Source organism: Oryctolagus cuniculus, chromosome 6 (genome assembly GCF_964237555.1).
Source record: "Oryctolagus cuniculus chromosome 6, mOryCun1.1, whole genome shotgun sequence".
NCBI classification, from domain to species: Eukaryota; Metazoa; Chordata; class Mammalia; order Lagomorpha; family Leporidae; genus Oryctolagus; species Oryctolagus cuniculus.
This window is the reverse complement of record NC_091437.1, coordinates 37,063,040-37,079,714: the sequence shown is the minus strand read 5'-3', so window position 1 is coordinate 37,079,714 and position 16,675 is coordinate 37,063,040. Positions and strand designations below refer to the sequence as shown.

Genomic DNA, 16,675 nt, shown 5'->3' with positions numbered 1-16,675 from the left:
TCTCTCAACCTTTCAAATAACTGACATCAATAAACTAAAGTAATTTTTAAATCAAACAGAAATGGAGATAAGGAAGCCACTCTGTTTTACACAGGTATATACAGGGGCTTGCTCTCTGTTCCCTGGTCTTTCCACACGAAATGCCACCCTGTATAGCAAACAGAGGCAGGGAGGACAGGGGGAGGGGACGGACAGAGTCAAGGCCACCCGCTCTACAGACAGTGGCCGATGTTTTAGGAACCAAAGCAGTGGCGTCATCAGAAGCAGCTTTTTAAAAATTAAGGCTTGGGGGGCCAGTGCCGTGGCGCACTAGGTTAACCCTCTGCCTGTGGCACCAGCATCCCATATGGTAGCCAGGTTCTAGTCCCGGTTGCTTCTCTTCCAGTCCAGCTCTCTGCTGTGGCCTGGGAAGGCAGTGGAGGATGGCCCAGGTGATTGGGTCCTCCCACCGCATGGGAGACCGGGAGAAAGTACCCAGCTCCTGGCTTCAGATCGGCATAGCTCTGGCCATTGCAGCCATTTGGGGAGTGAATAACCGGAAGGAAGACCTTTCTCTCTGTCTCTTTCTTTCACTGTCTGTAACTCTACCTGTCAAATAAATAAATAAAAATCTTTTAAAATTTTTTTTAAAAATAAAATAAAATAAAGGCTTGGGCCATCATTGTGGCATAGTGGGTAAAGCCACTGCCTACAATGCCAGTATCCCATATAGTCAGTCACTGGTTCAAGTTCCAGCTGCTCCACTTCCAATCTAGTTCTCTGCTCTGGCCTGGGAAAGCAGTGAAAGATGGCCCAAGTCCTTGGGCCCCTGCACCCGAGTGGGAGACCCGGAGGAAGCTCCTGGCTCCTAGCTTTGGATTGGTCCAGCTCTGATCATTGCGGCCATCTGGGGAGTGAACTAACAGATAGAAGATCTGTGTGTGTGTATCTCCCTTTGTCTCTGTAATTCTAACTTTCAAATAAATAAATCTTAATAAAAAAAAAAAGTCACACATCTAAGACTTGGGCCAGACAGTGCCTCCAAGCCCAAGCTCTGAGCCACACTACGCCAATCCACCAGAGCCTCACACCCAGCCACACACACATTCTTCCACCCCCTGCAGCCTTGGAAATCTGAAACACAATGCATCATGGTCAGCGCCAGCATTGACTTTCAAAGAAAGTTGTATGGGCAACAATGTCTTCTGGCACCAGGGAGGAGCAACTCCACTCACAATAAGCAAACTTTGCAAATGACTTTGAATGCCAAATCCTTTTCCTGCTGTGGTGGCCCAAGTGCTCGGGTCCCCGCCACCCACGTAGGAGACCCAGATGGAACTCCTGGCTCCCGGCTTCCACCAGATGGAACTCCTGGCTCCCGGCTTCCACCTGGCCCAGCCCCCAGCCTGGCTGTTGCTTTTGGGCATTTGGGGAGTGAACCAGTGGATGGAAGATCTGATCTCCTCTCGCTCTCTCAACTTCCAAGTAAATAAATCTTTTAAAAGACAGCTTTATTTTGGCAACAAAAGCTTTGAAATCTGTACACAGGTTTGTCAGAATATGCATCACCCAGGAACTTTTACTAGACCCCCCCACCCACCAGAGGCTGGTTTTGTACCGGATTACCTTTGCACTCTCAGCGAGGTAGGAACTCAGGCATGGGGGGAGGGGGGCCGGCAGGGGACCCGTCACCTGTCCCTTCTCTAAACAGCCCCAGGTTGCCTCCTGCCTCGTGGAAACCTCGCCCCCCACCCCATGCCTGCCCAGACACTCACCAACAGCAGCTCCGCTGCCTCCAGTGTCACCAGGCCGGGACAGCTCTGCCAAGCTGATAAGAACTGAGCGCAAAGGCAGAACACATTGGCTCCACGTGGGAAGGGTGAGAGGTGGGAGTGTAAAGAGAGCTGGATACACCATGGAGGCCCACAATCCCAGGCTGGAGACAGATCGCTGCCCCAGTCCTCCCTCCCCCTTCTCCTCCCTGGAGGCCTCTTTCTTCCTTCGTGGGGAGAGGCCAGGCTGCCCAGCCCCTCTGGAATAAGCATCTGGACAAGAGCACGAGGCCCCGTGGGAGGCGCCGGTATCAACCTCCACAGAAGATACGGGGACACTGGTACAGACACCCCCCTACAGGTGCCCAAGGGGCTCAGTGCACAGGGACACGCCCACTGGACAAGGCTTCTGACGTGAAGTCTGCAAGTTCCACAAGGCGTCTGCCTTTGAGCCCTGCATGTGCAAGACTTGTGGTGGCAAGGGCAGGGGGCTCCTCGTGGGGACAGGCACTAGACTCACCCACACAAGCTAGCACCCTCCCAAGCACAGAGAAGCAAGCTCTGAGGTCAGGCAAATGTTCTACAAGACCACGCAGTGTTCGTTCATTCACCCAGTCATTCCACACGTATTTACTGGGGCCTCCATCGTGCAGGGACTATGAAGGCACTGGCGCGCTGATGGTGGAGCCCAGAGGAGGAGATCAGTAGGGGGTCTAACACAAGCAAAGGCTGTGTTGGGCTCACACCACCGCACCACTGCACCGCATTTAACCAGCCTCCCGGAGGGCCAGGGTGCCCACAGATATGGCACACAGAGACCCTGGAATAAAGAGATGCCTTCCCAAACCAAATTCCCTTCTGCACACCCATCTTGGCTGGGGAGGCCCCTCCACTCCAAGCCCCCTACATCCTGGGCCTTCTCCCCATATCTGGCAACCAAGGCCAAGTGCAAGCCCTACCAGCCACTCAGGCCAGCCTGGTTCAGGTGCCGTCTGAAACCCCAATTCCAGCCCTCTCCATGTGCTCACCCAAAAAAGCCACACTGTAGACCTAGGTTCAAATCCCAGCCCAGCCACTTCCTAGTCTGGTCACTTACAGAAAGTCACTGAACTTCTCTAAATCTCGGTTTTTAAATGTGTCAAAGCACCAGCCCCCCAAGATGGCTGAAGATTGAACTAGAAAATGCACCCGGGGGCCGGCACTGTGGCGTAGCAGGTAGGGCTGCCGCCTACAGTGTCAGCATCCCATATGGGCACTGATTTGAGTCCCAGCTGCTCCACTTCTGATCCAGCTCACTGCTGATAGCCTGGGAAAGCAATAAAAGATGACTCAAGGGCTTGGGCCCCTGCACCTGGCTCCTGGCTTCAGATTGGCCTAGCTCCGGCCATTTTGGGGAGTGAACCAGCAGACAGAAGAGCTCTCTCTCTGCCATTGTCTCTGCCTCTCTGTAATTCTGCCTTATAAATAAATAAATATTTAAAAAAGAAAATGCATCTGAAGGCCCAGGCTTTATAGACCACCTACCAAGTGGTCTTTAAATGTTAGCTATTTTATATGATCTCTGTACTAACAATGACAATGATGATGATGATGATGATGAAGAAGAAGAAGAAGAAGAAGAAGAAGAAACCCTTTGGCTGACTCCTCACTGTCTGCCAAGTCCAAACTTTTGCCAGAACAGTCAAACTCTCAACAATTTTTAAAAATTAATTATGTCATTTGAAAGGCAGAATTATAGAGAGAGAGAGAGACAGAGGGAGATCTTCCATCCACTGGTTCACTCCCCAAATGGCTGCAATAGCCAGGATTGGGCCAAGCCAAAGCCAGGAGCCAGGAGCTTCATCCAGGTCTCCCACGTGGGTGGCAGGCACCCAAACACTTGGGGCATCTTCTGCTGCGCTTCCTAGGCACATTAGCAGGGAGCTAGATTGGAAGTGGAGCAGTCATGACTCGAACCTGTGCCCATATGGGATGCCGGAGCTGCAGGTGGCAGCTTTATCCACTGTGCCACACGCGAGCCCCGCAAAGCTCTTCGCATTAGTCAGTTTCCCCTGTCTGTGTTGTTTTGGGGTATCTGGGGCAGGCAGATATAAACTCATCAGGGTGACAGAGTAGAGTCAAGGCTGGGGACACAGGACATTAAGATCACGGTGGTCATCACAGAGCAAGAGGGGGCACTTGTGAGGGGGGTTAGAGGGGCAGCCCTGAAGCTGGCTCTCTAAGGGTGCAGTTGGAGAGGGGGTGGGGGAGGCAGTGGTCAGCTGGTGTAGGCGAGGAACCGCAGAGCAGCACCAGCCCCATGGACTGCACCTGCTCTCGGTCCACCCAGCTACAAAACTGCTTCATGGGCTTCCTCTGAGACACGTGACTGGGCAGGTGAAGAATTCAGCAGAGCAGTCTCTTGAAAGGGTGAGCAGGTAACTCACTGCTGTTGGTGGGGGTACTGATGAAGAGGAGGCCCGACCGGGAAGGCCTAGCAGAGGGGTTCACGTTAAGAACACGTGTTCTGTTCCTGCAGCATGGAGCACCGAATGGCATGCTCGTGCCTCCGCTAGCTGACGAGTGGAGGGACACAGCAAGGATGGGCACCGGGGGTTTCCCTTGCCAGGCCGGAGTCTGTTCCTGCAGGTGGTGCAGGGTGGGCATGCGGATGCTTTGTGCAAGGGCTGCCGCAGTCTGGGACGCCTAGTGGCGTGAAAGCCGGGGTACCCTCCGTGCCAAGGACCCAGGGCAAGCCCCTCCCCAGCGTTCTGGGTACCACACTTCCCCGCGAGGAGCCTGAGCCCAGAAATAAAGGCGCGAGCAGCCACGTTGCCAAGGCTGTTTGCCATGGCAACATCAGGGAGCGACTCGTGGGCCGGCTGCTGCAACTGCTCAGGGCCTGGTTTCTACCGTCTCCTCGCTCCCCCTCTGCTAAATGACTGTGTTCTGCCAGGCGATCACGAGGAAAAATACGGCCGCGGAGCTGTCGGGAGCCTCCATCTCAGCCGGGCAGGGCTCGCCCGGCTGCACTCCCAGACATGGGTCCCAGACAGTTGGGGCCCTGCTGTGCAGAGCAGACAGTGGCCGAGGGGGGCCAGTCCTGCCCCCTGCATGGCCCGAACGCAACCAGGCCCCTTCCCTGCTTCAAGGTGAGACCATGGGTAGCAAGACAGTGTGTCCAGGGCACTCCCAACTCCCCGGAGGTTCAAGCTGACCCTTGTGGATTTTCTATTTCACACAGCTGTCACTGTCATTGCCATAGTGATTATCGCTTATCACGCGCTTACTTTATGCCCTGCCAGGCTGCAAGTCTCAGCCGTGCTCTGCAGTTACCTTACACTAGCCTAAGAACAGCATACGATGATGACCCACGACTATGAAGCAACTGGGGTCAGAGAGGTTCAGGCACTTGCTCAAGGTCAGTTAAGAACACAATGGCAGAACCCGGACGCACACCTCAGGCCCAGAGTTCTTAACCACTACGTGACACTTCTTTGCCTCTCTTCCCGCCGCAGCTGGCTGGATCTGGTTCCCTCTCTCACTCAGGCTACCTAGGGTTCTCCTCAGTGCCCCCAGCAGCAGAGAAGGGGAGTGCAAGGAAATTCTCTGAAAGAGAAATACCAGGGTCTGCATCATTTTGGCTCCTAATGTTTGCAGGGGCTGCCACCAACAGAGGGTTTCTCGGCACTGGGTGGGCCCTGCCTCAACGGGTGTACACCCAAACCCTGCTGAGCCTGTGCCGCCTTAACCCCACTTCCAAGACAAAAAAACTAAGGCACCAAGACACCCTGCACCAAGGCCACGGCGCCTGCCCCGCAGAGCGAGAGCCCGAGCCCTCCCAGCCCCCAGGACACACAAGCACAGCAAATGCTCGTTCCTCACCCAAAATACCCGGCGGTAATTATGGGCCTCTGGGGATGATGAACCAATGGCTTTGCCCTCCCGTCTGTGCAAGGCTCTCACATCTCAGTGTCTGTCCTTGGGGAAGAGCAGGGCTGGGTGTCCAGGAGTTCAGCTGTCACCAAGAGCCTCCTCTCTGAGCTCTGTGCACCCAGGCGGCCGCCCCCGCAGCCCCACCTCCTGCCCCAGGTGGTCCCAGGAAGAGAATGCAGCCTGTGGGGGGAGGGGTGACAGCCTTACTCTGGGGTCCCCTGGAGCCCCAGAGTCCAGCCACGCTGGGCAACAGTGCCTCTCAGAGGACTACCCACCATGCCCCGCGCCCAGAGCCAAGACTGTTCCCCTCCTCAAGTTCTGATACTGTAAAAATACAAACTGAAACCTGGGATCCAGAGGCCTGAGCCTCCACCAGCAGCTCAATGCCTCCTCTGCAAAAGACCAGGGCAATCAATCGATCTGATTCTCTCCAAGGGCCGCCCCATACCTGGCAGGACAGGGAGCTGCTCACAGCCAAGAAGCAAGTCCCGGGTCAGGTGCTCACCGGCTGCAAGATCCTGAGCAACGGACCCACAACCTCTGTGCAGTTCAGTGTAGCCTCACAGAATGGGGAGCGCGGGCCCAGCCTCCCAGAGTGCCCAGGTGCACACTGCAACGCTCAGGGATGACACGCTGCGTGGTGCAGGTGGACGGAGCACCTGCTGGCGGGAGCTGGGTGCTGGGGCTCCGCGGTACAGCCCTCCTGCGGTGCGGGTTCGAGATCTTCCTCGCACGGCACAATGTTGACAGTTAAAGTACGCAGAGACCCAGACCCCAACAGGTGGAAAACACCCTCCTGCTCTGAGACGCCCCCATGTCACCAGCAAGCACGGCACTCGGCCAGGACAAAACTCCTTCTTCCCCTCCTAGAGCTGTCGGCCAAGGAGGAGGCATCACCGCGCACACAGGTGCCATGGGGCACCGAGGGCCCACTCCACCTGAGGAGTAAGCTTCGAAGCCTTTCCAGGCAGGTCAGGCCAGGGACTCATGCAAATGACAGGCACGGCGGCCAAGGAGAGGTTCCGGGCGACCCCACAAGTGCCGATTACCGCGTCCCTTTTCAAGGGCCCATGGAAAGAAGATGTTAAACAAGAAAGTGTGCTGAGGCTCGCCAGCCAGTACATTCCTCCACTCAGTGAGGACTGGTGTCTGTGGTGTTGCAGGCGCTTGTCCATGGTGAATGAAACAGACAAGGGGCCGGCGCTGTGGTGCAGTGGGTTAATACCCAGGCCTGAAGCGCTGGCATCCTATATGGGTGCTGGTTCGAGACCCAGCTGCTCCACTTCCTGTCCAGCTCTCTGCTATGGCCTGGGAAAGCAGTAGAAGATGGCCCAAGTCCTTGGGCCCCTGCACCTGCGTGGGATACTGGGAAGAAGCTCCTGACTCCTGCCTTCGGATTGGCACAGCTCCGGCCTTTGCGGCCATCTGGGGAGTGAACCAGCAGATGGAAGCTCACTCGCTCTCTCTCGCTCTCTCTCTGCCTCTCCTCTCTCTGTGTGACTCTTTCAAATAAATAAATAAATCTTAAAAAAAAAAAAAAAAAAAAGAAGCAGATAAAACGCCTTTCCCTCATGGAGCTCAACATTCTAGAGTGTTCCTCGGCAACACTTAATGGGAACCACATGCGAAGGGTTCATCTACAACTCACGGCGGACCAAGGGCCAAGCAGGTGCGAGGTGCTGTCAGCTCCTGCCATCGGTCCTCTCCGCAACCATCCCACACGGGCAAAATGTCTTCAGCATCATCACGCACGAGGAGACGGGAGCCGAGAGACTGAGGGACCCACTCTAGGCCTCGCAGCCGGCAAGTCACAGGTCCAGGACTCGGGTTAGGGTGACGCCAACCGGAGGGCAGGCCACTGCTGTAGCATAGCGGGTAAAGCCACCGCCAGTTCAAGTCCCAAAAGAAGCTCCTGGTTCCTGGCTCCAGATCAGCACAGCTCAGGCCGTTGTAGCCATCTGGGGAGTGAACCAGTGGATGGAAGACCTCTCCCTCTCTCTCGCTCGCTCGCTCGCTGCTTCTGCCTCTCTATAACTCTGCCTTTCAAATAAATACACAAATCTTTAAAAAAAAAAAAAGGATAAGAAATTAAGGCCAGTGAAACTACCCCATACGATGCCATATAGTAGATCCGTGTTGTTATCCATTTGTCCAAACCCATACATCATAGAACACCCAGAGGGAGCTGCAGTCAGCCATGGACTTCGGGTGACAGTGCTGTGCTGGTGCGCTCCATCCTCGTGGGGGACAACGATGAGGAAGCAGCTGTGCTTCCTGGGCGCAGGGAAAATGGCGGATCTCTGCATCACCTTCTCAATTTTGCTATGAATCGAAAATTGCTCTAAAAATTAATCATTTTATTAATTTATGTATTTATTTGAAAGAGAGTTACAGAAAGCGAGAAGGAGAGACAGAGAGATCTTCCATCTGCTGGTTCACTCCCCTAATTGGCCTCAATGACTGGGGCTAAGCCAGGCTGAAGTCAGGAGCCAGGAGCTTCCTCCAAGTCTCCCACATGGGTTCAGGAGCCCAAGCACTCGGGCCATACTCCACTGCCTTCCCAGGCATCCGGCAGGGAGCTGGATTGGAAGCAGAGTAGCTAGGACCAGAACCAGTGCCCACATGGGTTGCTGGTGCCGCAGGCCACAGCTTTAACCTGCTGTGCCACACAACCACTCATCTAATCTGTTTTTAAAAAGCATACAGGGGGCCGGCAATGGGGTGTAGCAGGGTTAACCACCACCTGCAGTGCTGGCATCCCACGTGGGCTACTCTGCTTCTAATCCGGTTCCCTGCTGGTGCTCCTGGGAAGGCAGCTGAGAATGGCCCAAGTGCTTGAGCCCTTGCACCCACATGGGAGACCTGGAGGAGGATCCTGGCTCCTGGCTTTGGCCTGGTCCAGCCCTGGTAGTTGCAGCTATTTGAGGAGTGAATTAGAGGACGGAAGATCTCTCTGTCTCTCCCTCTCTGTGGTCTCTCTCTGTAGCTCTGCCTTTAAAATACATAAATCAATCTTTAAAAATAAAACAGAAAGTATACGGGAGATATGTGAGCCCAGGAGTGACAGCAGACGTGCACTCTAAGATGAGAGATCTGCCGCCAGCGCCCGGGACAAATGGGAGAAGGCACAGCCTGGTGTGGCAAAGAACTGTCTGGTTGTAACTGCAGGAATCGAGTTGTGAACGGACAAGGACTTGGACCAGAAAGACCAACAGAGTCCAGATGCCCCCACACCCTGAGCGTGCATGGGACAGCTCGGAGATACCTGACCACCTAGAGGACAGACCGGAACTGGCCCTGTACATCAGCTCCTCGGGGGCTTTTTGGTTTCTATGCGCCCTCACATAATCAGAACTAAAGCCTACATGTATGGGAATTAGCTCTATACTCAGCACTATCCTACATGGCTTCAAAGAGAATTCCAAGTTTTAAGAACAGCAGAGCCAGGCTCATTTTACGCAAATTATATTTTCAAACTTGGTGGTTTGGGGCCAATTCTTCCCATTTCACAGTTTGAGAAACTGAGGCCTAGAGAAACAGGGGCCACAGTCCTCTCTTCTCTCTACACAGTGTGCCTTCATTTGTTGAAGGCGCTGGGAAAACAATGAACCAAACCAGAAAGGAGCGCCTGTCTTCAGGAAGCTTAGCAGGGACATCGCCCACTAATCCTGGCTCTCGCGTGCACTCAAAGCTAGTGTCAGCAGTCTTCAGAAGTTCGCGCTCTGAAATCGTGAACTCTGTACCCCTGCAAAAGGGCAGCCGCACAGCGTGGAATAATTGTGAGAAGGAACTGTAATGATGCAAACAGAAGGCTCAGCTGAGTGCAGGGATCTAGCAGTTGCTCAATAAATGTCACCGAGGACCATGATGAGAAAGACAGCTGTTCGCACTGCAGTCCTCTTGCAATGACCTCACTTCCAGGCCAGAGCCCCCATCTGCAAGGCTGCTTCTGACTCCAGGCAGTATTCCTTCCATTATCCCAGGCAGAAAAGAGAAAGGGTGACTCATGTTGCAGCTCAGGGGAGCGTGGGGCTGGCCTGCACCTGCTGGGACAAGAGGCCCCAATGCCGAGGGGAAATCCGAACCTCCAGGGCCCAGCTGCAGGGCCAATGCCTTTCCTGGCTCTCACAGGCATCCGGATCACTAGAGCCAGCCAGGGAGCCCCAGCGACAGTGAAGCCCCGGCCTCTGGTGAACATGCGCCCCCACTACCCCCGGAGTCTCTCATGGAGAGTGGGCAAAGCAATCCCGTGACGGCTGCACTTCAACCTGCTCCTACACGTGGCCAGAACTTGGACTTGGAAAAAAAGTTGACCCTGCCTTCAGTGACAGCCCTGACCTAGCAAACCACTTCCCTGATTCTCCACGTGGCAGGGGCCCCCTTCCGGGTGCTCGGTTCCAGGTCTGGAACAAAGGGACAGGATAGCTATTGCAAAATGGGCCGAGTTCACAAACAGCATTGCACAGAGCAGAATCACGCATGTAGGAGGGAAAGGTTCAACATCATGGTCATCAAAGAAATGCACATTCAAATAAGAGTGGCAGAATTTATTGATGAACAGCCTGGTAAAAATAAAATGCAATGGAAATATCAAGAGGGGAAGCAGTCATTGCCACTCAATGCTGGTTGAGTGTGCAAATAAGTACAATCTTCCTAGAAGTCAACCCAGAAATGTGTTCACCGAATGCCTGCATAATTCCTTTGATGGGGTCATTTCACTTCTAGGAATTTAAAGAAAAGAAAGAAAGCATGTGCAAAAAAACATTCATTTCAGCGTGGCTTACAACAGCAATAAAAAATGTAAACAACTTATACAAGTAACAATAAAGGAATGATTAAACACATTTTGTCCAACCCCCCCAAAAATACTATATAACCATCAAGATATCAAGTAGAATATTTATTGATATAGAAAGACATTCACAGCACATTATTTGGAAGGGAAAGAAGCAATTACAAAACAGGTGTTTCCAAGACACAAATATGTATATACAGAAGGGCTCTATTTTTTTGGGGGGGGGGCATAGAAGGGGATCAATAAAAGAAAGAAAACAGTCCAGAAATAGAAATCCAACAATTTTATCTTTGGCTAAAATTACATGTCCAACTTTCTCCTTTAGGTACGGCATTATATTCTAAAATTATATAATTAACTACCTTTAAATGACTAAGGGGTTGGAGCAGATGACTTACAAAATTCTGGCCCAGTCTCTACCTTGGGCATCCAGTACTGCTCCCCAGGAGACTCCTAGCAGCCCCCATTTAGCATGGGCTTTCCCCCTGAAGCCCTCGCCCACAGCTGCAGCCCTCTGCATTCCTCTCTCCCCACACTCGCCGCCCAGCTGTCACCCTGCTGGCCTGGGAACTTCTACTTGGCAGGGCCCAGCTGCACCCCTGTCCATAATCCATGTGCCGACCCAAGAGCGGGCAAGGGATCGTGGCTCAGCATGCTGACAGGTGCCGTGCGGGCACAAAGAGATACAAGGCACAACTCCAACTCCAGCATCTCAGCGGATCCAGGGCTCTGGACACAGACAGTGTGCCTGGTTGTGTAACTCAGACTAAGAAAACCAAGAGAAAAGGCAGGGCAAGCCAGGCTGGGAAGGCCGAAGAGGGCCACGCGGGGTGGGTGGGCACGGGCACTCCAGACAAGGCACAGCCTGAGCAGAGGTGACACCAGCCCAGAGTCCTTTGGGAAGCAATCCTCCAACCTTTCCAAGAACCTTTCACAATCCTTGCTCTGCTCAATTTCCGTACTTTGGCCCCAACGAGGGTAAAAGTTAAGTCTCCCTGTAATCTAACTCTGGATTAGCCACCAAAGACAACAGAAACCTTACAGACAAGGTCAATGAGTGACCACTGTATCCACTTTCTCCAACCCTGTGGAGGGGAGAGGGGGGCAGAGAGGAGGGCAAGGGAAAGGCTGGGGTGGGGGAGAGGGGCTCCGGGACCCACCGCACATCTGCATGCAAACGCTGCTCACCCCACCACCTGGCCACGGGGTTCTCACCGGCACCACCAGCCCCGTTTGACAGCGGCACCACCAGCCCCGTTTGACAGCTGGCGGACAGAGGAGTGGAGAGTTAAAATGGCTAGCTCGGGGTCACCCAGCCAGAGAGTGGGTTAGACGACTCCACTCAGGCCTTCTGACTCCAAGTCCAGTGCTATTTCGAGGTAACACACAGGACCTGGAGTCAGGAGCCCTGGGTGGCTCTGTCACCCGCTGGCTGCGTGGTCCTGGACAAGCCGCTCACCCTACACACAGTCTCCTTCCCCAGCTGTAAAAGGAGGCGGCGCGCGATGGCCCGCCCAGGTCCTCCTCCGGCCCCCGGGGCGCCCTCAGCCTTCTAGGGGCGGCCGCAAAGCTCGTCCTACCCATTACATTTCCCAAGTTGGGCCGGCAAGGCTCAGCGGCAGATCCTCGGCCTGTCACGTGCGTCAGTAAGAAAAAAAAAAAAAAGGCAAACGTCCCAGATTAACTTTCACTGCAGCGCTTCAGCTGCCATCCGACCGCCCGACTTGCTAGCTTCCTAGGGTGAAAAGCCCCCGCAGGACGGGCTGGCGGGGGGCCTAAGACGGGGGACGCATCAGCGATGGGGGTCGCAGTGCTGAGGCTGAAGGTAAACCCCGTGTCAGCTCCCGGGCCCGCAGCTCCAGCCGTTCCGGGCCTCCCTGTCTGCAGGCATGCGGACGCCCGCCGCGATGCCGGAAAGCGCAAGGCCCGGGACCAGTATCCTCCCGGAGATCAGAATCAGAATCAGAACCAGAACCCAGCCCGCCTCGCCGCAGGCTTTCGTGGCCCGGGCTGCTGAGGCTGGGAAGCGCCTCGGCGCACACACGGGCGCTGGGCGTGTGACGGAGCCGGCGACGGCGGCGGGAGCTCCACCGCAGTTTCGTCAGCGGCAAAGGTACGCGCCCGGCGCGCGCACACTGCACACACACACACACACACACAGGCACACACGCACACACCCGCACCCCCGCGCGCGGCGCCCGACCCGGAGCCGCGCGCCATCACACGCCGCCAGCCCCCTCGGCCGCCGCCGACCCACTCGAGCGCGCCCGCCGCCGAGCACGCGGCCCCGCGGCTGGCTCCCGGGCGCAGCGCCGTCCGCAGCGCGCGCCGGCCGGCCTTCCCCAGTGCGCCGCGGGCTTCCCCTCCGCGACAGCCGCCACACCACGCCACGCCACGCCGCGCCGCGCCGCCCGGAGCCGGCCCGCAGCCGCGCGCGCCTCGGCGGCTACGTCCCCCTCAAGTCGCGTCTCGCCGCGAGGAGTCAGCTTGCAAGCCTCTCCCCGCCCACCCGGTCCCATGACAGCTGCTACCGCCCAGAGACTGGCAGATTACAACAAGAAGCAAAGTTTCCCTCTCTCTCTCCTCCCACCTCCCGGCCCCTCCGCCCTCCCCCTCCCTTCCCGTGTTATGCAAAACGGGCCAGCACCGGCGCTCCCACTCCAGGTACCCAGCCGGCCCCCGCGAGCCGCGCCCGGTTCCACCCCGCAGCCCCTCTCGGCGCCCAGGCGTGTCCCCGCGTCCGGGGTCTCCCCCGAGGCCCCGCCGTCTCCCCAGCCTCCCGGCAACCCGAAGCCGAGCGCCCGGAGAAAAAGCCCGAACTCTGGAGCCAAACTTTATGCTTGCAACAGGCATGGGTGGGGGCGAGCGGGGCAGGGGTGGGGGGCGCGCATGCCGCGCGCACCCGCTTTCGGGAGCAGCGGGCCCCGGCAGCACCCAGTCCCCGGCTCCCAGCCGCCCGCGTCCTCGCCCTCCCCCCCGGCACACCAGAGCACCATCTCCTGTCACGCGCGTGTCGCCGGTGGGGCTCTCGGGCTCGGCCAGAGCCCGGGACGCCGCCTCGCCTTCCCTTCCCCCTGCATCGTGGAGCGCGCGCCGGGGCCGCGCGCCGCGGGGGGACCCAGGCGCCCCCTGACATCCCTCACGCCCCCACCCCGCCCGGCCTTGCCCCGGGGGGCTCCGCGGGAGAGCGAAACCAGGAAGGCGCTGGCTGTCTCCGCCTGCAGGTCCACGTGCCCGCAGACCCCTATGCCCTTAGCCCGCAACTGGCAGGAAACTCCGCGCTGCGGGCGCCAGTGGGGAGCTGCGGGGGGCTAGCAGCCGCACTCGGGGGGGCCAGGGGCCGGAGGACCAGGCGACTCCGGGGACCGGGGCAGGCGCCCGTGCCGGGGCCCCAAGTCCACGTGAAAGTACGCCAGCAAGTGCCGGGCGCTGAGGGCGCGCCTCCAGCACCCGGCGCCAGCCAGAGGGTCCCCCATACCTTGGCGCGGCTGCACCTCCCCAAGGAAGCGGGGTACCCCCTGCCCGACTCGCGGGGAGGCGGACTCCAGCCGGCTAAGGCGAGACCCTCGCCGGCGGACGTAGCGCCCCCCGGCGCCCAGGCTCGCGCCGGGGTTGGGGGGGGTACCTCCGGCTCCTCCGCGCCCCTGTACGGGAGCGCATCGCAGGGCGCGTGGAAGGGGGGCTCTGCAGCCTGGAACCCCAATCTCCCCAGCGCGCCCACCGCTGCGTCCCAGCCTCCGCGGCTGCGGCTGCAGCCCCCGCGGCTCAGCACCGGGTTCCTGGGCCTGTGGCCCCGGCCGGCCGTACCTGCGTGTCGGCGAGATAGTTGAGGAAGAAGGAGGAGAGCTCTTCGTCCAGCAGCGCGCCGCAGTCGTTCCCCGCCATCTTCCAGCCGCGGCTGCAGCGTGCGGCGGAATCAGCGCCGAGCCGGCCCGGGGGGAGGGAGCGAGCGAGCGAGCGAGCGAGCGGGCGAGGGAGGAGGGAGGAGGGAGCGAGGCCGGCGGGAGGCGGAGGGCGGAGCTCGGGCCCGGGGCTGCCGCAGGGCCGCTGGCTGCGGGGGCGGGGCCGCGCGGCGCCCGCGCCGGCCGGGGGTCGCACCCCGACTTGGCTGCGCAGAGCCGGACGCCGAGACCCGCTCCCACAGCCTCCCGCAGGGAGGAGAGAGCCCGCAGCCGGGTGGCGGTGCCCCAGCCGAGCAGCCCGATGCCTGCGCAGCAATGCGGGCAGCCCCCCGCTCTTGCCACAGCGAATCACGTTGCGTTAGCGCTGGGCGGGCCCTGCGAGGCGACCTGCTGCCGCACAGCTGGGGAAACTGAGGCTCGGGAGGCGGCACGGGGCGGAGGGGTGGGGGTGGGGGGCGAGAACCACGTCTGAACCGCTGTGCACTTCAGTAGCAGAAAGAGAAAGCCCAGGAGGCTGGAATGTCTCAGACTGCAAGCCCAGAGAGGGAGGAAGAAATGCCTTAGGTCACAGGCAGAGCAATCATGGAAGGCTCCTCAGAGGAGGTGGCATTTTAATTTTTTCTTGGAAGAATACATTGACCCCTGTTCTGTAAGACCTGGCTTGATCGCGCTTGCAATCTCTCTCTCTCTCTCACTCTCTCTCACTCTCTCATTCCCTCCCAACAGCCCTCCCCCCCAAAAAAAGCACCTCTGGCCACTTCTCTGGCCAGGATCCACATGCCTTGAAGCAGCAGAGCTCCTGCTGCCAAGCCGACAGGCCTTCTCAGCCCGTGACAAGGGCCCTCTCCACCCAGCAGCCATTCACCCACCCTCAGACCTCTGCTCCTGAACCTGCCACCTCGGGCTCCCTTAGCTCTGCCTCCTCTCTGTTTCTCTCCCTACGGGGACTCTAAGGCCCGTGAAAGCCAGGCTTCAGTCTGTTTGGCATTCACGTCTGCGGGTCCTGCACACAGTAGGCGCTTCATGAGGAATGTGTGAGCTGATCCTCACCAGCATCACCACCCACGTCGTACAGATCCAGACGCCGCCAAGGGCGCACTCGTGGCCAGGAGAACCCGGGCCCCTTGACGTCAACCTTGAACCCTCATCCTCCTGCCCCGCTGTTTACCAGGCAGGAGATGAGGGCATGGCCTGGACCAAGGCACGGAGGCGGGAAGATCTGGGCCGGTTTTGTTGGGCACACCCGCCAGGGCCGTCCTCCCACCGTGCACTTACCAGGGCACCCCACCCCGCACGCACAGCCAGAGGAGGAAACACACAGCCCCCAGCGCACCTGCTCAGACTTGAACGCCAGGGCAGGAGCTTCTTCGGGCTGGAGTCTGAGGTTCCCAGAACCGCAACGCGTGATTTCACTCTCTGGGCTTACAGCCTGCAGGCTTTTAAAGAACAATGTGTCTCTACGGGGAGCCTTTGCCTAGCCTTGGAGCTCTCACTGGGAGTCTAAAGGCTGGGGGTTCTGGTCGGGCCCCTGCCACGTCTGGTTCTGGTGGGCAATTCAGCAAGTTAAGAGCAGGGGCCCCGGAGTCACACGGCCTGGTTTGGTCTCAGGCCAGCAAGTCATTTGGTCTCAGGCCCTGAGGCTTCTTCATCTACACCAATGGGATCATAATTGCTCACCCGTGGAGATGGGAGGAGGATTGTGGAGATAGGTGAAGTGCTTGGCCTGGTGCCTGCCCTCCTGGGGGAGATGCTAAGCTCTCTGGCCCTCTGTAAAAATGAGGATAAAATACTCATATGGGGGTACTTCAAAAGGTTTGGGGGGAACAGGATTAAAAGCATGCAATTATTTTGATGCAAAAAAATTTTGGTGCCAAAAAAAGTTTTCTCAGAATAAATGGAAAACGTGAATTATGGAGGAAAAAAAAAAGCTATGGATAGATTTCAAAATTTTTTTGCACTAAAATAAACCTATCTTTTTTAAAAAGATTTATTATTCTATTTATTTGAAAGGCAGAGTTACAGAGAGAGAGAGAGAGAGGAGAGAGGAGAGAGGAGAGAGAGAGAGAGAGAGAGAGAGATCATCTATCCCCTGGTTCAATCCCCAAATGCCTACAATGGCCAGGCGGAAGCCATGAGCCAGGAGCTTCTTCCAGGTCTCCTTGTGCATGCAGGGGCCCAAGAACTTGGGACGTCTGCTGTTTTCCCCAGGCGCATTAGCAGGGAGCTGGATCGGAAGTGGAGCAGCCATAGGGGATGCCACTGTCGCAGGCCGAGGTTTAACATACTGTGCAACAGCACCAGCCCCTAAACTC

General features: G+C 57.4%; 1 protein-coding gene and 1 non-coding gene across 2 annotated transcripts in view; both read right to left on the bottom strand.

The window, feature by feature from the left end:
• The window catches only part of PPARGC1B (PPARG coactivator 1 beta), a 112,566-nt gene extending 98,115 nt beyond the window's left edge, over window positions 1-14,451 (bottom strand). The window contains exon 1 of the mRNA XM_051843506.2: window positions 14,269-14,451. Coding sequence (XP_051699466.2) covers window positions 14,269-14,346 — 78 coding nt within the window. The 5' untranslated portion in view covers window positions 14,347-14,451. The remainder of the gene's footprint in view (window positions 1-14,268) is intronic.
• On the bottom strand, window positions 11,808-11,867 carry MIR378 (microRNA mir-378). The gene has a single exon (NR_162628.1). It is a non-coding gene; the product is annotated as a microRNA mir-378 (primary transcript).
• Window positions 14,452-16,675: the final 2,224 nt, after the last annotated feature.